Below are 21,752 nucleotides of genomic sequence, written 5' to 3'. Positions count from 1 at the left end.
AGAGGAGGTTGTTACAGTTCCTATACCACCAGCTATGGGCTGTCCACTGTAGCTAATAATTTTCAAGTAATATTTAAGCTACAGCTTTGTGTCTTGTAACTATTATTAATGTTCAGAATGTGAGCTCCGGGTTTCACTCTGATCCATATTTGAATTACACAACATAGCCATATAGTTCAAATAAAGTCCAACTTCCAGCCTAACAATTCTGGCTTACTTATAGTAAACGAGCACTTAGCTACTTTCAAATAATATAAAATTCGCAGCACCACTGTATCTTTTGGGTCTGCCAGGAATGGGATTCTGGATTTTCAGCATTCCATTGTTGCTCCTTCCAGGTGAGCTGAGGCACAGTCACTGTCACGACTTATCCACCCACAACATCCTTCAGAATGGATTCCAGATTCCCGAGGAGAGAGCTGCTGGCTCGTCCTCTAAGGCCGAAAGAGCCTGAGAAGCCCAAGCATGTAAGTACCTGCTGTGGCCAGGAGCTGTGTTAAGGCTGGAAACTCCTCCTGTGTCCCTCTTCTCCCAGCCCCTCCTGCTGTCCACAGCACCGTGAAGCTACAGACCCCCTCCCCAGCTCTTAGGGCCATGCTGCTGTTGGCAGGGGCTGTGCTGGGGACAGTCCAGAGTCTTGCCTGGCTGTGCCACTGGAGCCAAGTTAAACAAATGTAAAGCGCAGGAATTCCTTCTGTCAGGTTGGCACAGTCACTGTGCTTCTCTGACCACACCTGCCCTCCAGGCACCTGGGCACGTGGTGGGCAGCTCAAACGCTGCCTGAAGCCTTGAGAGAGGTGGCTGGTCCCCCTGGAACAGGTTCCTAACCAGTTGTTCTGTCTCATCTCCTGTGTGGAGCACAGACCCAGCCCTGCAGGCAGCAGTGGAATTGGGGCAAGTCCTCCTTCCCACCCACAAACATCCCCTTTGCTGCCTGGAGCTCACTTGGCTGGAGGTGACCCAGAGCTGAGGCTCTGTCAAGGACATCTCTCTATATTCTTCTGTGGATGGGACTGTGAGGCCAGACAGAGACAAAACCCGTACTAATTACAAAGAGAGAACTATGGACCTATTGCTCTGCACCTCGGTCTTGGCACAACGCTGCTTTTCTGCTTCTCTCACACTCAGCCAGCAGTGACATCTTCACACGCTGGGGGTTGTGAGCCTTGGGCAGGGATGGAGTTAGGGCAGTTTGCCACTCTCTGCAAAGGTCACTGGCTCAATCCAGTGAAAGTAAAGAGGACGCAAATGCCCCAAGAGCAGAAATCCCCACACGTGTCACATCAAATCATGGAGAAGCTAATGAGGCAGAGCCACCTGGTTAGAGCAAGTGTGTTCTGCTCTATACCACTAGTTTTCTGATGTTAAATATTTCAGCAGGTAACTTCCAGGACTGTGCTGGTGGCCGTGATCGCAAATGATTCATCAGAGACACTTGAACAAGAAAAGCCTTTCTGAATAAGGGCATTTCTGAGGCTCTTGCTGGTTTTTTTTTGCCTTTCAGTTGAGCATTTTTGACATCAGGAACTTGGGTCTCAGGTTCAGGAAGAAGCCGGACAGCCCTCAGGAGACAAAGTTGCCCAAGATTGTCCAGCACCCAGGCACAAGTGACAACTCCAAATGCAAGGTAGCCTTTTCCTGCCCTTTTTCTTGCTGTTTGATGTGACATTTGAAGAGGCTGTGTGCCTTGCCTCCAGCTTATTGAAACACCTCAGTGTCCAGGTCCTGTTGTTATTCCAAACTGCTGGTGGTGGTTGAGTTCCTTCTGCTGGGATAAAGGCAAAACGTTTTCTCCTAGTGAGATGCTGGAGTCCTGATCTGTGCTAAGCCAACACAAATATTTTCTGCTGAAGCTGGTGGGGTTTGCTGGAGTTTAGCTACCATGGTGAAGGCACGATACCGGGGGAAGGCTGGGGCAGGACAAAAGGGCACCAGCTTGCCATTTTCCATTGTCCCACTGAAAGAGCCACCTCTTGCTTTGGTGTTGTCACTGACAAATGCTGGGGGTCACAGGATTCCCTGCACAGTGGCAGCGCTGGCCTTTGAAGGCTGAGGGCCTGAGGTAATTACTCCCAATTTAACACAACTCCAGTCTTACTCAAGTTGCCCAGCACTGCTGAGAAAAGAGCTGAACCTTATCCTCATCCAGCATTCACCTCATTTGTCCTATTCCTATCTGCTGTGGTACTTTCTTTTTGCCCTTAACCTACTCTGGTGCTGTTCTCTTCTTACTGGTGTCTCAGCTCTAGAGTCTGGAGTTGTGTGGGCCTCAGTCTCCCTGCCTCAGAGTAAAGGTCATCCAAAAATTGTTTCCTATGAAGTCTGATGTAAATTCTTGAGTTTCACTTACTGCTTGGGTGCTCAGTCAGTGCCCAGAGCTCTGGGACCCCATTAGCACAGGGCTGTGCTGGAGATAAGCGCTGCCTGGCATTTTGGAGAAGGAAAGCTGGAGAAACTCCTGCCAAAAGAGCTGCTCAGCTTGAGCCTGCTCAGTGTGGTCTAGCAGCTTTTGATCAGCTCAGAGCAGAGGTGGGTGAGCTACTGTTCCCCCAGTGGCAGCTGGGCAGACCTAGTCACCAAGAGCCTGTACTTCACTGGGGATCCACAGAGGAGTGTCATTCACAAACCTTCCTCCCAGCAGCTGAACCTCTCCCTGCTCTCTCTTGCCTCTCCAGTTCTCATCACCTGACCAGAACAAGACCTTGCTTGAGCCTTACCCATCCGAGCTGGTGTTTCAGAACTATGCTCTTGGCAAGGTCTGTGAAATGCCCCTGCTTCTGAGGAATAGAAGCAAGGTGAGTGCTGGGATGTGGAGCTTAACACTGTGCTAGAAGAAGAGGAGAGTGTGCTAGAAAATGCCTGTTTGCTGTCCCTGTGCCTGTGTTCCCCTGAGGGCAGAAACTGGCAGCAGGGTGGCTGCAGGAATGCACAGCATTCTGGCTTGCCTGCACTGGCAGCTGCCTGGCCACAATCACCAGGCAGCAAGAGCCCCTGGAGAGCTGAGATTGGCTTTGAATAGTGAAACCACACTGTCAGTGCTGGTCATGTTTCTCCAGGCAGAAAATACCTTGGAAGCCCAGAGTTGATAGACACAGCCTGCAGGGCTGTCTGGCTTTCCATCACTCTGGCAAGCTGACTGCTCTCATCTTCTGCACCAGCCTTTCCTGGCAGTGTCTTGTGCTTCTCCCTTGCTTCTTTACAGCCCATTTCAATTCTCTTTGCCATCTCATTGTGTTGGGGCTTGTCTCTTTGTCGTGCTGTGTTCCTCCTTTTCTCTTCAGTTTCCCAGTAAGGCCAAGTGTCTGGTCTCCTCTTGCTGGTGTGCCCATGTGACTATCTCCCCACAGCTGGACTTCCCCACTCCAGCTCAGTCTTTTCAAAGGGAATTTCTTCCTTCCCCCAGGACAATGTGCTGGTTGGCCTTCAGGTAGCACATTCTCCCTCTGGAACAGGGCTGCATGGCTGTGTGCAGGCAGAAGCAAGCAGATTCTCTGGGCTTGTTGAAAATGAGGATGACTTGGTTCAGGTGTTCTATCTCCATACTGCTGGTGCCTGACCTTCCTTCCCAGCAGGCACTGCCCTACTGCCTCTGGCCGAGCTGCTTTGCCCAGGCAGAAGGGATTCAAGTTTGCCCTTGTGTGTCCTCTGCTTGTACCTCCAGAGCTAAAAGTCCTTTGGGAAAATGGTCAAGGAAGGCTGTCACCAGGGCACACCCAGGTCTCCTCCTGTTTCCACAAGTGGCAAAATCACCATTTTGTGTCTTTCCTGCAGGTTACTCGGCTGGTGAAGGTCACCATGGACAGCTCACCTTATTTCAAGTTGGTCGGCCCCAATGGTGTGTGCCATCAGATCCCACCGAGCTCATTTTGTACTATAAACATCCTTTTCATCCCTGAGGGGAACAAGGTGAGTTTGGAGGAATGTTCTCTCTAAAGCTACAGCGTTTGTTGCACACTGGTTATAGCCCAGCCTGTGCTGTGAGGTCAGCTCTGGGCTGGGGGCAGGCAGCCTGGAGCTGGTCACACCTTGGCACAGCATGGTGCTGCCAGTCCCTGCAGTGGTTAAACACCTTGGCACAGCATGGTGCTGCCAGTCCCTGCAGCTGGGCCTAGAGGGCTTTGCTTTCCCTCCGTGCCTATTCTTGAACGTTCACAAGGGAAGAGGCACATGGAACAGCAGGGAAATGACAGGGAGGGGTGTTGATGTTTAGCCATCTCTAGGCTCACTGGAAGGGGTTTAATTATGGAAAATACCAGAGGAACAAAAAGATCCAGAGAGCTTTATTCTTCCCCTTTGGAATGGAGGAAAAATGATGCTTTTTCATGTGCTCTGTTCTCCAGCCTTTATTAGTATGAATTAGTGGTCATTTTTGGGGTGGAAGAGGTAAATTCATGCCCACAAAGGCTCATAGAAAACAGCACTTTTTCTTCTGCCATGAGGATGGCACTCAATGCCTTGTGCTTTGCCAGTCTCTTTTCCTGCAAGACCATTTCCACGAGCTTGTCTGCGTCTGCAAAAAGGAAAAGTTCATTGTGCCAATCCGGGCCATTGGTGCCCGGCCAGTCTTGGACTTCCCTGACCAGCTGGACTTCTCGTCGTGTCCAGTCAACCACAGGACCCAGAAGACTCTGGTGGTTCGCAACACCGGGAACCTGGAAGCCTATTACAGCCTCAGCACTGAGAGGTAAAGCAGCTCATCTGTCTTAGTGCAAAACACCTTTGGGTGATGGCAGAGTTGGGAAAGAGTATCCCAAAGGAACCAGAGCATCCGAGCTGCTGCACTGCAGCCACAGCTGGAAGCAGGCAGGACATGTGGGGCCTGCTGTTGCTTCTAGTGTTTTAAGCAGGATGCAAGCCCTGAGCTTTGTCTCTCCCAGATTTCCTGGGGACTGCTGGAACACGTTAGTAGTTGGTCTGCACCCTCCTGAGCACCAACACCTTCTGAAATGGCTGCCTCCCACTGTCAGCCAAATAAAGCCATTCTCCAGGAGGCCTCGAGCGTGTGGCACATCAGGGGCCCCCTCATCAGATGCCCAACGTGAGCTGTGTTGTGAACAGCCTGTGCAGTTCCTGTTGGTCAAAGCCGATCTGATTTCCCTTGTCAGCTGAGGGCATCAGTCATCTCTTCTGTTTCACGAAGAACCTTTGAAAGCCAGTATAAATTTTCAAGCAGATCATTTAATATTTGAATAGAAGCATTTTATTCTAATTAAGTGTCCCTCACCTTTCATTCAGGTTTCTTTTAAAGTACTCTGAAGTTCCTGTGTTTCTGCTTTTTTTTCCAATTTATTTTGTTCTTGGTTAAATTTTTGTCAAACTGTCATTCATTCTTCCTTGGGAACTTTCTTCAAGGTCCTCTCATACCTGTTGATATACCATCTGCCCATAGGCATATGCACAGGTGTATAAGAAACAGGAGCAATTTGGGGAATATGTGAAAATGTCGGAGATGCAGGGACTGATTTGCACTTGAGTTCTTAGTCCTGAACTTGGCTGGATCCTCTTCTGAGAATTTGAAAATAGGAAAACACCTTCTTTCTCAGGCATCCCCTGAAGTCAGCGCCAGGAGTCTCATTCCCCATCCAGCCATCTGAGGGCAGGAGTATATGGACATGGGGCAGGAGTAGGAAGGGAATGGGAGGGAAGGTAGTGCTGAAGAGTTGCCAGGGATTCCCCTTAAGTAGTAGCTTCTCTGTTCTGGAAAAATTTCTGGCAAAAGAACAGGAAAAAAATTCCATGCCTTTCCCAGCCCAGGCAACGAACCCCTGAACCCCAGCAGAGCCCTGCAGCAGTCCTGGCACCCCCATCGGGGCAGATGCTGGAGCATGGAGAGTAATCCAGCTCTGGGCCTGGTGGGACCTTGTCTTTCTTCCTCTCTCTCCAAAGTCTCAGGCCCAGCACAAAAACATTGCTGGCCCAAGGCTTCTCCATTAGCAAGTAGTGATGTTCTCACTGGTGGTAACGCCCGGGTCAGGCCCCTAATTGCAGCAATAGCTCCTTAAGGAACAGAAAGAGCAGCAATTCCATCAGCTGTCACCACTGAGAGGAACAAAGTTCAGCTTGCACACGGCTCCAGTTTTTCTTCTTATTTATTTTTTTTGTGTTACATTCTCTAATAATCATCAGATTCCCCAGGAAATGTTTTTAAGGTGACAAATTAACCATCAGCAAAGCACTAAACTTTTGTTTCCTCAGTGGGGCTGTACAAAGAGCACAAAGGCCAGCAGCCACTGGGCAGAAGCACCTTTCACCTGAGCTATCCCAAAGCATTAAAGCACTGATTTTTGTGTCTGTCAGGCAAGAGCTGTTTACCAGGTGACAAAGCCAAATTGCTCCTGTTAAATCCAAATTGCACCCACATTTGCCTAATTATTTCCCTTGTTTCTCTGGTGGGCCAAGCAAAGAGTTACCAGGCTGATGACACTCCAGAATCCCAGACTGCATGGCTGGTGAATACACAGAAACCTCCTGTTCAGCTCCCTTGCTGTGCTGCTCTTAATGGCACTTCATTTAGCTGGGATTGAATCCTTCAGGCTGTAAAGGGGACCCTCCTTTTGGGTACTGTTTCCATGTCACTGTATTGCTCCAATTTGCAGTTGCACTCATTCAGTTTTCATTGCTCCTTTTCTTCGAGCAGCTTTCATTGAAATGCTGATAAAACGTGCCCTTTCTTGGGCTAAACCAGGATGTTTACAAGGGGAAAAACAACCCCACACAACCACACTGCAAATTAAACTCATTATTCTCTGGTCTTCAAGGAAGACTTTATTCTCCCTGTTGATTCCTAGGCTGTAATCTCACAGGACAGGTAGTGCCCTGCCGTTTGCATTTCTTGAACAGGGGATTGAAAAAGAGAAATTTCTGAGGCAGTCAGTGTCAAGTTGTGTATGCAAATAGCTCTTAACCCTCTCTGTGCTCTTCCCAAACCACTCTCTGATGGGATTGTTGGCAGTCAGACCCTTGAGCCTCCATGCAGAGTATGGGGGAGATGAGTTCATTTTATCCAACAGGATTTTCTGCGGGCTGCATCTCCTCAGAAGAGAGTCAGTAGCTGTTTCTAATGCTGTGTGTTCTGTCTGTCTTCTGCTGACTGTGGTTGCTTTGCTCCTTGCTTGCACAAGTCAGCTGAAGTGAACTAGACTGCAAATATCCCCAAACCTCCCCCAAGAGTCCTGATCTCTCTCTTGGTCTTGCAGCCCTTTCACTGTCAGTCCAGCCACGGGAACCCTCGACATTGGTGAAACCATGCAAGTGACAGTGGAATATCACCCAGTGGAGACAGGGCATCATTCCGCATCCCTGGCAGTGCACTACGACGTAGTTGGTGAGTGCTGGGCACTGCACGGTGCACTCACCCTGCATCCTTCAAAATAGCAGAACCCTTTCTAAGCAGAATAACATTAGACTTGCTCTGCAAACTACTTGTAGAACTGTTCATTTCAAGCCTCCGTGTGTTTCAGTGCTCAGAAGTGAGCAAAGAAGGGGCCAAGGCTGAGTCTGTCCCTGTTCTGGATGTGGTGTGTTGCTGTGTGCTGATCCATCCCTGGGGGGACCCTGGTGTCACCATGGTGTTCTCCATCCTGCACCCCCACCACAGTCCTCTACCAACTCCCCACTGTCCCAGCCACCTGAATTCCCCCTCCAGCAGCACTGCCCCATCCCAGCTTTACCACAAAGAAAAGTGAAAACTAGTTAGTGTTTAGGGGGTTGATAAAGTGGATGCCCTCAAACAGGGATGAGATTTACCTGTGGTTTGCTCTGGTCCTTGTAATTAATTCCATCAGCGAGTGAGCTGAGCACAGACTCCTCTTTGCTTTGTTCCAGATGAAGATACCTACACCAGGCTTCTTGGAAAAGCTAAGGACTTCAACATCGGGCTGGAGAAGTACTCTTTGGAATTTGACAAAACATATCTCACACTGTCAAGCCAAAGAACCATGGTCATCCACAACAGAACTAACATCACAGCCCGGTTCCAGTGGAAGGCTTTTGCTACGGAGACAGACGAGCATCCACAGAAGATCAGGTTGGTCTGAAAGATGCGGTGACATGCACTGCCCAAGGGTAAAACTAACATATGGGCTCAGGGGCTGCTTGTGCTCTTGAGTGCTTTAGGGTATTAGGAACAAGTAGGTGTTCCTGCAAAGTTTGCAGGGCAGTCACAGCTCGCAGTAAAGAGCCAACAAAGTTGCTGGTTGTTCAGTTGTCAGTTCGGGAGAGGGGCAGTTTGCCCAGAGACAGGGGGACCAACTAGCAGCATGGGAGGATCATGTGGCCATGTCCTCCATTTTGAAGTGAGTGCTGTGGCCTCACCTTGAACAATGTCAGTGACCTCCAGAGCCACCTAATCAGCACATAATGGGGGACACACAGTAGGCCTACTGGGAAGCCTGTAACTCCAGAGTATCCCAGCCAATGGAGAAACGGGGAGGGACCTGTGCTCCGGGCAAAGGGGATAAAAGAAGCTGCAGCCTCCACTGAGTTGAGAGACCTCACTGAGGTTTGTTGAGTGAACTCTCCCTTTTGTTAGAATAAAGGTTTATTTTTTTAGTTAGCTCCTCTGCCTCCTGGCCATTTATGTGAGTTACTTCTATACAGTCCCTCATTAGCATGAGAGGCGAGAGTGGGAGTAGTTTTGCCATTCCACATGCTCAGGTCTTAGTTCAGTGGTTGTCAGGAGTCCACTCTGGGGGTCCTCCAAGGCGAGTGCCCCCTAAATCAATCGTCCTATTTGTGACCCCGCTTCTTGCACTCAGGCAGGTATTCCCTTGTTATATAACACAAGGCAGTGGAAGGTGGGGGTGCAAAGTATCAGGGCCTTCTGGCAGGTCATGGGGAAATCACTGTCTGTTGATGGAGGTTGAGCAGAGAGTTGCCATCTAAGTGGCTGAGAGCCCTCCTCATGCCCAGCGCTGCAGGTCAGCCATGGAGAAACATTTCCGAATGTGCTGCGCAGGGAGCCAGCCATAGCCAGTATTTTTGGTGCAGGGAGCCAGCCATAGCCAGTATTTTTGGGGCAGGGAGCCAGCCATAGCCAGTATTTTTGGTGCCAGTGACAGTGTTTGCCCAAGGCTCTGTCTGTGTGCAGCTGGTAATATCCATGACTGTACTTCCTTTCTAACTGTGTTTGAATTTGTCTGGGTGAGGGTGCTGTCCTGTTTATACTCCACTGCCTCAATTTGCTCCCTATGGAGCCTTCTACTTGTCCCCCCAGTTGCCACCTGCAGGTTCTTCACAGCCAGGGGACTGGAGTCTGAGGGGGGAACAGTGATCTGCCAGCTGGGAAGCAGCTGTTCCTTTCTCATCTCTTGGTTGTGATCTTAAAACACTAGAATGATTTCTGCTGCAGCTACCAAGTAATGGAGAGATTAACTGTGCCAAAGGTCTGCAGAGAAAGCCAAAAGGAGGAAAAAAAGAAGGTGGTTCAAGACTAGATGTCCCCCTCTCAGGGCCTCTATTTTCATGCATATAAAACCTTTAATGTCACTGAAGAGATGCCATGCCTGAATTCATCAACTGGCTTTCAAAGTGCTCTGGGATGCTCTGGTGTAAGGCAGTGTAGGGAACAGGGCACACAGGGCAGACCCTGCAGGTCCAAAAGGGAAGAAGCCAGGAGTGATGCTGGTAACCTGCAGCTGAGAGCCAGCTTCTTCTCCTCTTCCCAGGGAGGCCCTGCAGGCAATGAGGGGGCTCCCTGATCTTTGTTTGCCTCCCCCAAGCAGCTCTGTGGTAGGAAGAGTCAGTTGAGGTCACTGGTGGGTTCTCCCTCAGTTTTGGCAGTGGCTCTGAGCCAGGAGGTTCTCTTGAGGGCTGCTGGCTTTCAAAACCTCTCCTGAGCTTGTAAGTGTGGAGTAAAAACCACCTGCCCTGCGAGTGAACAAGTAGTGATCCTCTGAGCCCTTTGGGACCCTGTGGCTTGGGCTCAGCCCCTTGCTGGGGAGCTGCTGCTGCTCCTCCCTGAGCGCTTTGCTGCTTCTGCACTTACACTCAGCTCTGCAAATAAGTGGCTTATTAAATGACCTGCTGCCTTTGTTTCTCCCTGTGGCTGCAGGCTGTCTCTCAATCTGTCTCGGCCTCCCCTGGAGACAGCGAAGCTCTCCGTAGAGAAGCGCTATGAGGAGCTTCGGCTTTACGACCGCAAGTTGGAGAAGGAGAGAGCAAAGATTGAAGCAGACCCCATGCTCTTCTCAGATGATGTTTTCACCATTGAGCCCTTGGTAAGTGATAGCTGAGAACCTCCTCCTCCTCCTCCCCCTCCCTGAATGAGCTCACTCGGCAGATCCCCACCTCAGCTGGCTTGATGTGCCCAGAGAGAAGACATCAGGTTCCTGGTGAGGTTGGAGAACTTGTTGCAAAAAGCATTGCTACCCTGTGGGCTCCTGGCAGGCAGCAGGAACCTGCCTAAAGCTGAGCTCTGCTGCAAGGGCTCGACGTCAAGGGAGCTTGGTGCGTGTCCTTGCAGTGTCCAGAGGGATCAGTTACTGTAGGAAGGGGCACAGCTTACACGTGATGTGTGGGGCTTACCAGAGGGTGTTGGAGCACTGTCAGTTCACAGATTGACCTGAAGTGAAAAGGAGGCCAAATTCAGCCCAAGGTCATGGAAATGCCAATCCCTCCCTGGAACCAGGATTTACAGCATGTCTGAGTCTCCCTTCCGGTGTCATCTGGGAGCCTGAACACAAGACTCTGAAATGAACTTTTTGAGTTCTATTGCACACAGGGGCAGAAAATCTTTTTCTGTTTATGCAAGCAGACCTCCATGTCCTTCCATCAACCAGAGCCCTGATTATGAGTATTGGCACAGTGTGAGATGAAGAATCCCCTCTGTCTGCGCAGTGCAAAATCCCTCCTCATCTTGGAGTAAACCCTACAATAATCCCAGCCTCTGCTTTCTTTTAAACTAAGTTGAACTAAGTTTTTTCTTTCCAAGGAAGGGGATCGTGTTCTCTTCTTGGTTACTCCTATCGCCCATCTAAGGCCAAGAGCCACCAGTGTCAACACAACAGCAGTTTCACACCACTGTAGCTGACAGCAGCACGATGTGACCAAGCGCTTGTGTCAGAGCAGTAGGAATATTGTAGAGTGGGAGCTGATCAGCTGAGCATTAAGAGCATCCTGCGGTGTGTTGAGCTGGTTTTGGAGTGTTTCCTCGGGCTCTTTGTGTTGTTCACTCCTTGCTCTAAGTAAAGGCTTACAGGTTGAAAAGAAGAAATGTGATATTGGAAGGTAAATCGTTTTTTGTCTCTTTCTGTTTTAGGAGGGAGAGGTTGGGCCACATGGTTCAACTGAAATCAAGGTGTTCTTTAAACCCCAAGAAGCCCAAGTCTATAGAAAAGTGGCCTACTGTTCCATCTCAGGTACGGCTCCTTCTCCTCTTTCTCTCACCCACACACAGTGAGGGGGAGATGCAAATATTCTTCCAGCCCACTGGGCTCCCATGGAAGTGCTGGGAAGGGTCCATGGTCAGCAGGGCAGTGCTGGCTCATGTGCACTGTCCCTGCGGCTTCCTGGTGGTCTCCCATGCAAGGCCAGGGCTCAGGACACTGATCCCAGAACAATCCAAGCAGTGTATGGATAAGCTTTCATGCCATGGGTTTGCCAGTATTTCCTCAAAGGCCAAAGAGCTACACAGCAGAACAGCTTTAGGGAATGGGCACTAAGCCCCTCTAGAGCACTGACCTCCAGGATGGCTCCTCATTACATGGATCCATCATCAGGCAGTAGGAGCTGAGGTAGAAATGTGCTCCCTGAGCCCGGATCACCTCCCACTGCCCAGACAATAGCAGACCAGAGGTAGCTGAGCCCTGCTGAGCCCAGGTTGTCTGCGGAAGGACCACCCCTGGCCAGCACCTGCTTCTCTCCCTGCATGGGAATTGTCACCTTCTGGCTCTCAGGCTGAGGTGCGTCCAGGTGGTGGCCACTGGGCTTGCTGTGCTCAGCTTCCAGGAGTGCTGTCAAGTCCTTTTCTGGGAGCAGTTATCATTGCCTCCCCACCCCAAGTCACCCCCTCACAGAGATGGTGGCTTTGCTGTGCCTACACAGGGAAGGGAACACAGAGCACAGCGTGGTTCAGGTTCCCCCGTCCTTCCTCTCTGTCTCTGCATGGTGCTGCTTAGTGTTTTTCACCTAAAAGTGGGAGAGGGCTGTCAGGTTTCCATCCAGGAAATACTCTGGGTTTGCCCATCTACGAGAAAGAGGTGGGAGGTTCATGGTCCTCCAGCAGCCAGGCTCCTGTTCTGGAGGGTGCTGCAATCCCTAACCCAGCCACTCTGTTGCCTTCCTTCCTGCTCCAAGCTGATGGATACAAATGTCATGAAACAGCTTTTTATTTAGACAGTAATTGTACAGGGATAACTCAACAAATGCCATCTACAGTAATTACTCAGGGCTCATGCTAACAAACTCTCTTCCTGCCCACCAACTGCCATTGTTAGAGCTGTGGAAGGAAAGCAGGGATTTAAAAAGTTGCTCCCAAGGCATTCCTTGTGATGTCCTGCATCATGTGAAACTGTGCATCTCTCTGTTTGTTGATGTGGTCAGATGAGAATCATGTTCCAAGCCAGTCACCAAACACGGGGACATTCTGTGAACAAGATGCTGAGTGTCAGAAAGCAGCAGAAGCTGAAGACTTTGGCAACAAAGTCTTGTGCTGTAGGGCCAGTGCCTCCCAATTTAGTTAGAAGCCAGGCAGCAATGTCCAACTCTTTGCGAGCTTTGCCCCTTCACTGAATGGATTTCAGAGCTCCTCCAAGTGCATGGGAAGGAAATCACAGAATCATAGAATGATAAGGGGTTGGAATGGCCCTTAAAGATCATCTAGTCCCAAACCCCCCTGCCATGGGCAGAGACACCTTCCACTAGCCCAGGTTGCTCCAAGCCCCGTCCAGCCTGGCCTTGAACACTGCCAGGGACGGGGCAGCCACAACTTCCCTGGACAACCTGTGCTAGGGTCTCACCACCCCCACAGGGAAGAATTTCTTTTGTATATCTAACCTAAATTTCCCCTCTTTCAATTTGTCCCCATTACTCCTTGTCCTATCACTACGGAAATCATGTTTTAAACTCAGCGTTGCTTTTTCAGGGTGCAAACTGGTGGCTAAATGGGAAACAAGCCTAAGGGGTGGGTTAGAAATTGGAAGCCAGCCCCAAGGCATATCTCCTGAGGGAAGAGAAGGGTCCATCTCTTCCCCTGGAGCATCAGGAGCTGGTCTCACCCATCTCGGAGTCAGGGACTAGCATTGAGGCAGCCTGGAAAAAGCAGGATAAGAGAGTAAGAATTACTCTACTGAAATGGAAATCTCTCCCCAGGCCGTGAGAGCAGGCTGCCCCTGCACCTCACAGGGGAAGGCCTCGGGCCCTGCCTCCATTTCAAGTTTGCAGAACTGGACATGGGGAAAGTTTTGGTTGGAGAAGCCTACAGCTACGAGGTGAGCAGCAGGAGCTGGGGTGGATCCTGATGGCTCCTGGGGCAGAGGGGAGCCTGGTGGACCTGTGGAATTTCTGGCAACTTGGGCAGTTGTGAGCAGGGAATATTTGACATACTAGTCAAATCTGGGGAATTTCACAGAATCTGGATCCTTTTCCAGGGTCTGAAAGATGTTGTCTGTTGTTCACGAAGCCCCAGTTCCTGCTTTTTGGCAACCTCCCTTGGAGATCAGCTGGGATGCTTTCTGCAAAACAAATGAAAGCAACACTGGGTCAAAAAGCTGAAGTGTTCAGAGGCTTCTGTTCCAGCCTCAGACTCAAGGCATCTGTTGTACTTTTTTGGCTTCTGCCACGTAGCAGCACACAGCATCTTCTGCCTTTCCAGGAGTTAATAATTTATTAGAAAGCAACTCAGCCTTCTGTAAGAAAGGAAGGTTGCTCATGTATTTCCATTTTGCTTTCTTGCTGCTGCAGGCAATCCTGGTTAACACAGGAGCTATCAACGCTCCCTTCAGGCTCATCCCTCCAACCACAGACCACGGCTCCTGCTTCACCTTTCAGCCCCAGCAGGGCATCATTCCACGCAATGGGATTCTGCCCATCCAGATCTTCTTCAGTTCCAGCAACCTGGGGGAGTTCGAGGAAGAATTCCATTTCAATGTGGCTGAATGCCCTAAGCCTGTGACCTTGACTATCAGGTGAGGAAGGCTCTGGGAGCTTGGTGGGCACATCTGTAGCTGTCTCTGAGTAATCATCTCCCACCTGCCTCATTTGGTGGTGGAGCAGAGAAAAAAGGTGTTGCTTGAGGTCTTAGTCTTGGCTCTGATGTTGGCACCCCCTTAGTGTGGGGGTGCCTTCTGCCCAGTGCAGGTACCCAAGAGCTGGAGTGACTCCTTCCTGCAGGGACTTCCTTCCGTTTTGGCCGTGCCAGGCAGTGGGAAGGCATCAGCTCTGGGCAGTTGCTGGTCTGGGATGTTCCCTATGAACACCCAGGGCTTTGGAGATGGGCCAGCCTGGGTGACTCTGCAGCCAGAAGAAGTGGTTCTAAAATCCCCTGTTAATGATCCGTGCCAAAGGGGCAGCAGCAGCCTCACATCATCCCTCGTGCTCGTGCACAGGCACAGGCTGTGCTCCTGAGTCCTGTGCAGGGAGTGCTCTGGGACCTCCTTTCCACAGCAGGAAGGGACTGGGGTGGGAGATGGGGAGCTCTGCAGCAGCAGGGACTGTCACAAGGACTTGGGCATCCTCCCATGGGCTGGTGCCATTGCAAAAGATAATCCTCGCCCAGCAAAGGGGAGAAGGGGTGATGACAGGAGAGGCAAAGTTCCCTTTTCAGCACCACAGAAGCACGAGGGCTTGTCCCAGCTAGTCTGAGCCATGGGCTGGTGGGGTAACGTGGTGGAGGCAGGAAAGCTGATGCTAGGAGCTCTGGAGCTTTGGAGGTGGCTGTGTCTGGGCCGCTGTTGGGAAGCACTGAATCAAGGTAGTAAAGAAACAAAAGGAATCTGCAGTCCATTCTACTAATAATATAAGGGAAATGGATAAAACATAACAAAGAGGTTATTACTTTGCAAGAGAAAAGTAGTGAGTCGGTCTTTCTCCTAAGGCAAGGGCACAGAGCCATCTCTGAGTGTGTGTACAGGGTCCTCCATGGGGCCAGCAGCACCTCAGGGGCATGCCCTGCCTGCCGTGGTGCCCTGAGCCCCATCAGCAGCTGTTGGCTGCCTCCTGTGCCCACAGACGCCGTGCTGAGCACAGGGTGCGGGGCTGGTTCAACACCCACAGGGTTCTGACACCAGCTTTGACCCACCTGAGCCGGAAGGACGGCCAAAGGCTTTGCAGTTCCCTTTAACCAAGCCATTGCCTCCTCTGTCCTCGTCCTCGCAGGGGCCACGTCACCGGACTGAGCCTGCATTTCAGCACAGGTGGCCTTGACTTCAATGACGTGTCCTTTGGTGAGTGTTCCCTGGGCTTGGACACAGCAGGAGGGATCTGTGCCTTGCCAAAATGGAGCACTTGAACAGAAGAGCATCTGTCACTCGTGCTTTTCCACGGCAGCCTGCAGGGTGTTAGCTCCAGGGCTGCTGATGGCATTTCGCCATCATGAGATCCAAAAGGACCAAAGGAATAGAAAGTCAGTATTTTCTGGTGTCCCTCGTAGTCTCTTCTGCTCCAATCTCCCAGTCCTTGCCAGCAGAACGACCGTAAAAGTCCTCGTCCCAGGAGGGCCCAGGGGATGGGACTGCAGGAGAAGGGAGCTTAAGCCATGTACCTTTAGTCTGGGATGTTAATTAGTGGTGTGAGGGCACCTCATTATCCCTGACCAGGTCAGATGCCCCAGCAATAGCTCTGCCTCAGGCACCTGTGTCCTCGGAGCTGTGGGCTTCTTCTTCTTCCCCAGGAGAAGCCCAGCTCTGCTGACAGAGCTTTTGGCTGAACATCCAGAGCGTTGCCATTGAAATGCTGGTTCTGGTTCTCCATCTCAGGCTCACAAAAGGCTTTGTACTGAGATGATCTACAGTTTAAATGTGAAATCAGTCATGGATTGACTGAAGGGCCGTTATCATTCTGCACCCAGGATACCTCTGTGTTTTCATGCAGTTCATGGGCTTTTTAAGAAAAAACTCATTACCTTTCCTGAGCTGCTTCCTCCCCTCCGTCACTGCTGAGCCCCTTCTTAGTTTCCTTTTGAATAAATGAAACAACACAAAAGGCAGCAGGCACAAATATTGTTCTGTTAGAGGAGATTCATCCTGTTTACTCTGATTTCATTCCTAAGACCTCCTCAGCTGAAGGCAGCTGTTGTATCTTTGCTTCTTTTAACTGTGCTGCTGGCTGTTGTCTGCATCTGGTGACCTTGGTCTCATTCCGGACTGGGACACCTGTGTTTGTCCTTTTTGTGCCCCTCCTGCCTCCCTGCTGGAGTCACTGCTGGAGCTGGGCAGTGTCCCTGTTGATGGGCACGGAGAAGCTCCCTGCTGTGCCTGCAGTTGGTTTTCCTCCCCATCTGGGTTCAAATGACGCTTGGTAAGCAGGCCCTGGGAGATGTCTCCTCCCCACAGAGCTGGCCAGCCAAGCCACATGTCCACTGCAGAGCAGGCTGTGGGCTGGTGTCCTGGCTCTGCAGGACATCCCCACCAGGTGTGGCTGTATCCCGGCTTTCCGTTACGGGAAGCAAGTCTCAGAGCTAAGGTGGTGTCAGCTCTTGTGGGCAGCAATCACAGCCAGTGTGCAGTGTGGCTGTGATGTCCCCATTTGTCGGATAAGACGAGACATGGTTTCTAATCACTGATCTCAGAGCAAGCCTCAGGTTTGCCTCTAGTGAAGTGGGCTGTGAGTTGTACGTGGTTGCCCCAAGCCAGGAGATACCTTAGGGATCCTGCCTAAAGAAACTGCATTGGGGTGCTTTGCATCATGTTCCATCCTCTCTTTCTTTTGCTGTAGCTTCTCCCCAATGACAGCTCAGTGCTTTTATATCTTGAAAATGGTGGGAGTGTTGGCAGCGTTAACAGGGAATTTTATGGATTGAGTTTTCAGGGTAAATGGTCGATCTGGATGCACTCATCAGTGTGCAGAAATAATTGATGGTGCTGGTTTGGGGCAGTTACAGAGGGAGAAACTTGTGGTGTTCAGCAGGGCTAAGAGTGGGCATTTCCAAGGCAGCAACCTGAGACCAGTGTCCAAGTTACATTGCTCGCTGAGCTGCTCAATGAGCTGTCATTCAGATAACAAAGAGCTAAACTCCAAGTGCAGTTTCATCCTACCAGGATATTCACACCAGAAATCACGAGATGCTTGGTGCCTACTCAGCCATTTGTGTCATTTCCTAGGCTTTCCTCAGACCTTGTCGTGCCACCTGATCAACACCTCCGTGGTGCCCATAACCTTCCATCTTCGCATTCCTGAGGACGGCCAGGGACAGCCCAGCCTTACCAGCTATGACCAAGTGAAATACAACACTCACCCCTCCTGGGAAAAAGGCACACTGGCTCCATGTCAGGAGAAGCCAATGGAATTCACTATAACACCCAGCACAGGGACTATCCCTGCCCAGGGATTCCAGGAGATCAGGGTATGGGAGGAGTCTGGCCACACATGGGTCAGTAGGTGGGGCTGAAACCTCACTGGGGTGTGGGAGGGCTTTAGTGCTGCCCGTTCTCAGTGTGTGCAAGGGAGGGATCTGCACTGGTGTGGGAGCTGGGTTACTTGGAATGTTCCTGAAGGAGCACCATTTAGTCTCCAGAATCATAAGCTGAGATCACATGGTCAACAGAAGCCATTCGTGTGTTGGTTTTGAGCATGACTTCTTTGACTGAGAACAGGCAGAGGAAGGATGAGGACAGAAGGTGGCTGTTAGAGAGATGCCACTATATAAAGTAGTTTGCTTTTCTTCCTGGTCTCATTTCTCCTCTCCCGGGGAGCAGAATGAGTTGTGGTCACTGCAGGGATCCCCAGTGAGGAAAGAAAAACTCGGCAGCCATGAACTGCCCAGCATCTGCAGGAGCACACTTTGCTCTCAGCTTCCTGCTGAAAAGCTGAACTCGTTCTGTCCAAGTCAACACATTTCCTTTGCATTTATGTTATTGTAGTCAAATGAAAAATGGGCCCCTAATTTGAAGACAGTGGTGAGTAGAGCTTTAGTCCCATTATACGTGATTATGAATAATGCTTTAATTTAGCCACCTATGCCCTGACAGCTGCAAGGTGTGTTTAACAAATTCAATATTGCCAGAAGGCTTGTGTTACTCCCAGAGACTGTGCTCTACGCATGGGCCAGCAGAAGAATTAAGGCAAAATCCTCCCTTTCCTTACTGCAAAACAGGAACTGGAGGAGACCACACATGGGTAATGAACTTCTGGGAGAAGGGAAGTATTTACTGCTCTTCTCTTCCACCAGGTCACGCTGTGTTCCAATGACGTGGGACAGTACGACTGTGATATGGTGGTGGACGTGGATGGTTTTGGCAAGGAGGTGTTGTCTCTGCGCCTCAAAGCCAGGTACCAGCGCTTTCCTTGCAGCTGCTTGTCCTTCCCCATGCACCCGCCACCAGCACAGTGCCTTGCCTGGGGTTTGCTGGCTGCAGCTCCAGGAGAAGGCTTGCTTAATAAGCTGGTTCTGCCCAGCTAGGTAGGAGAGCAGCAGTGCTTGGAAAGCAGCCCGTGGTGAGAAGCACCCCTGCTCACAGCCAGACATGGCTCTGGGCCTTTTTCTATGGGGAACAGGAATGACATTATTTATTGGCCTGGCTTTTGCTGCTTGAGGTGTAAAAATTCCCCAGGTCCTCCTGTCCTTCTTCCTGCAAGAGGTGGGCTTGTGCTGGGTTCCAACCACACTGCAGCATTGGTTTGGGACACAGCGAGCAGCCTGCTGAGAGCTGGGGTCTGGCTCAGTTAGTGAGGGCACATGGCAATGGGAAAGGGGCTCATGGCAGGAGTGGGGAGGGCAAAAGAAAGGCAAGATCTTACGAGGGGAAAGTAGTCCTGGATGTGGCAGGTGGGATCAGGTTTCCCTGCTTCCCTCTGGCTCTTTTGAGCATTAACGTTCTCAGACTTAACACAGATGTTGCTGTCGCTGCAGCCGAATTCCCTCCTGTGGTGCTGCCCTGGGTGTCAGTTGAATGACAAGAGGGATGCAGTTCCCTGGTGCCGTTCCCTCTCCCAGGCAGAGCCGTCCAGTCAGTGCCTGGGCTGCAGTTTTGTAAAGCAAGTGCCAACGGGGACAGACCTGGGGTGCAGCATCAAGGGAGCTGTAGGAACTGGGAGGATGATCACCCACTCCCTAGGGCAGGTGGTGGCTCGTGCCCTCAACGCTGGGCAAACGGCTGAGTTTTCTGGCAGGGCAACTGCACCCTGGGAGAGAAGGGAGTTGTTTTTCCTTAGACACTGGAGTCTTGTGTCCCTTGAGCCTTGGTGAGCACTGACCCTCAACGGGAAGGCTCCCCCCAGCTTGCTGGGCCTGTTGGGGGAGTCCTTGCAAGCCTCCTTGGGCAAAGGAGGGGCTGAGGCAGCTGTGGGACAAGGCCCGTGCTCTACCTGGGCACTTGGCAGCCTCTGCAGAGCTGAGTCTCAGGGTTTGCCCCTCCTTGACAAGATGTGTTTGAGTGGAAAGACATGAAAGGTGATTTATCTCTGTAGGGGTATTAAATGTCTGTTGGACAGTGAAAAATGTCTTATGCTCCATTCCATGCTCTGTGGGGTAAGTGCTCTCCATTCTCTCAGTACCTCTCATTCCCTCGGGGTCATCTCTTTGCCCAGATGTGTCATTCCTGAGCTGCGTTTGCTCTCCTCCACCCTCGACTGTGGACCGTGCTCTGCAAAGGTCCCTTGCCAGAAGATGCTGACCCTTGTGAACCCGAGCCCCCTTCCAGGATGCTACAGAGTTCTCCCTCAGGTTTGGCATCTCATCCACCTCCTACTCTCAAATACTACTGAGGGGTTTATTAGGGACAAATGGGGTTTGGATAAGACCTTGCTGGCTTCTGTTCAGACTTAAAGATGAGCTGAGAATAGGATTCTACCTGAATGTAAACTTTAGGAAGCAGTTACATTGGAACCTACCTGAATATCAACTTCAGGAAGCATTTTAACCTCTTCAGGAAGCAGTTTATATTCTAGTGTTTGGGATATTTTCTTGTGAGAGATCTTAGAAGGTTGTGAAAAGCTGCTGCAAGGAGGCTGCCAGCACAGGAGTGGGTGTCTGTGGATGCAGCAGCTGTTGGACCCTCTGAGGATGCTAAGCCCCAACAATTCTTGCATCTTTTTTTGTGCCTTTCAGCTTTTTCCTGGGGATTTTTAAAAAACGTGTGTGAGTTGCCATTGTGGTAGATGTTAAGGAGTTTAAAGTTTCCTCAAAGGTCCCTCTGAAGTTGCACTTGATTTTGTCCCTCTAGAGAAACCAAGAGGCCGCTACTCTGTGGTACTCCAGCCCCAAACCATGTGGGATTATCCAAGGTCATGACGTGGTGGAAATCCCAATTACAGCTGAAGTCCAGGCAGTGGGTGCTCATTCCATCCTGGTGGATATCGCCGTGTTCGGGAAGGAGAGATCCCCACTGGTGAGTGGGAGGGGAGACGTGTGCCTTTGTGCAGCTCATCCTGGGGGGGTTAAGTGTAGAGGGATTCTTCCAGGGAAAGCATATACTTGTCATGTATGGCTGGTGTGGACAAGGACAGAAGGCATTGGTGGCAGAAGCAGTTTATGCTGGAAAAGAGGAAGAGTGGAGTCCTCCTAGGGAGTAATCTCAGCATATAGTTAATCTAAGTTGAAATTGAAGATCATTTTATTTAATTAATCTTCCATTTAAAATGCTGGTAACTGTGGAAACATGTCTTTTAAAATGTCATCTCTCTGAACACAAAAGGAGGATTTCTGTGAACCTTCAGCTTTCTGTGTCCGAAAGGAAGGCTGATGTTTGAAAAGTGGTTGCAGGGAATTAAACTTATATTCAAGCAAATGGAAATGATGATGCCAAATCCCCTGGATGGCACCAAACATCTCAAGCCGGACCATTGTCGTTGTGCACGTAAACCAGTCAGCAGGAAGGCCGGGCAGTGCAGGCTGTGCAGGGGAGCCTGACTTTTAACAAAACACTTGCTCGTAACTATCAGGCTGCTTCCCTTAAAGAGCAGGGTTTCTCCCCACCAGGATAACCAGTTTAACTGTCAGACTGTTTTTAACTACAGATTTCTTGCAAAGCTTTTACCTTTGGGCCAATAGTTTACAGTTTGAAAGTTTCCCGGACTTTAATCTTTTTTTAAGTTGGAGGGGAATATGTCAAATTTTTGCCTAAAAGGCCAGCATTTTAGCTGGAGTGTCATATCTGTCCCTAGAGAAATGACTTGAGTGCGATTGAGCTGTTTAAGCTTTCTTAACTGTCCCTGTTGTGTGTTTGTTTTTTTCAAATCTCTCTTACCTGCTCCCTGGAACAGCAAATGCATTTAATGTGCACTGGAGAGACGCCGCTTGTCTATGCAAGTGTGAATAAGATAAACTTCGGCAAGATCCAAGCGATACAGGACACTTTCCAAACTCTCCAGCTGTGCAATCAGGGTCTCATCCCTGCAGCCTTCAGAGTAGAGATCGTAAGTGTCTGTGGGGCTGTTTTCCAGTGAAACTCCCTGGTCAGCAGCAGCCCAGGACTTGGATTTTATATGTAAGGTTTCTATATCACCCTGTGGCAGAGAGGAGGCAAGAGATTCCATCCGAGGCAAGAGGAGCCTGGCTCTGCAGGTGGTTTTAGCTGGGACAGCTTTCAGTGAAATAGTTTGCAGAGTTGTAGGAGCAGAAGCGAGTCTGGATTGTGGTTACAAGTTCTCCCTTTATTTTA

The 21,752-nt window shown here is 50.4% G+C and overlaps 1 protein-coding gene across 1 annotated transcript in view; it reads left to right on the top strand.

The window, feature by feature from the left end:
* The first annotated feature begins 344 nt into the window (after positions 1 to 344).
* Positions 345 to 21,752, top strand: part of LOC116793592 (hydrocephalus-inducing protein-like) — a 59,060-nt gene continuing 37,652 nt past the window's right edge. Inside the window, exons 1-17 of the mRNA XM_032701540.1 lie at positions 345 to 467; positions 1,505 to 1,627; positions 2,676 to 2,795; positions 3,772 to 3,906; positions 4,470 to 4,684; positions 7,197 to 7,324; positions 7,825 to 8,026; positions 10,052 to 10,217; positions 11,258 to 11,357; positions 13,309 to 13,427; positions 13,900 to 14,123; positions 15,313 to 15,380; positions 17,256 to 17,497; positions 18,323 to 18,423; positions 19,681 to 19,816; positions 20,316 to 20,480; positions 21,355 to 21,507. Of these exons, the coding sequence (XP_032557431.1) occupies positions 393 to 467; positions 1,505 to 1,627; positions 2,676 to 2,795; positions 3,772 to 3,906; positions 4,470 to 4,684; positions 7,197 to 7,324; positions 7,825 to 8,026; positions 10,052 to 10,217; positions 11,258 to 11,357; positions 13,309 to 13,427; positions 13,900 to 14,123; positions 15,313 to 15,380; positions 17,256 to 17,497; positions 18,323 to 18,423; positions 19,681 to 19,816; positions 20,316 to 20,480; positions 21,355 to 21,507 (2,472 nt within the window). The 5' untranslated portion in view covers positions 345 to 392. The remainder of the gene's footprint in view (positions 468 to 1,504; positions 1,628 to 2,675; positions 2,796 to 3,771; positions 3,907 to 4,469; positions 4,685 to 7,196; positions 7,325 to 7,824; positions 8,027 to 10,051; positions 10,218 to 11,257; positions 11,358 to 13,308; positions 13,428 to 13,899; positions 14,124 to 15,312; positions 15,381 to 17,255; positions 17,498 to 18,322; positions 18,424 to 19,680; positions 19,817 to 20,315; positions 20,481 to 21,354; positions 21,508 to 21,752) is intronic.

Source organism: Chiroxiphia lanceolata, chromosome 13 (assembly GCF_009829145.1).
Source record: "Chiroxiphia lanceolata isolate bChiLan1 chromosome 13, bChiLan1.pri, whole genome shotgun sequence".
Taxonomy (NCBI): domain Eukaryota; kingdom Metazoa; phylum Chordata; class Aves; order Passeriformes; family Pipridae; genus Chiroxiphia; species Chiroxiphia lanceolata.
The sequence above is the reverse complement of the archived record's forward strand: the minus strand, read 5'-3'. Positions and strand labels throughout refer to the sequence as shown.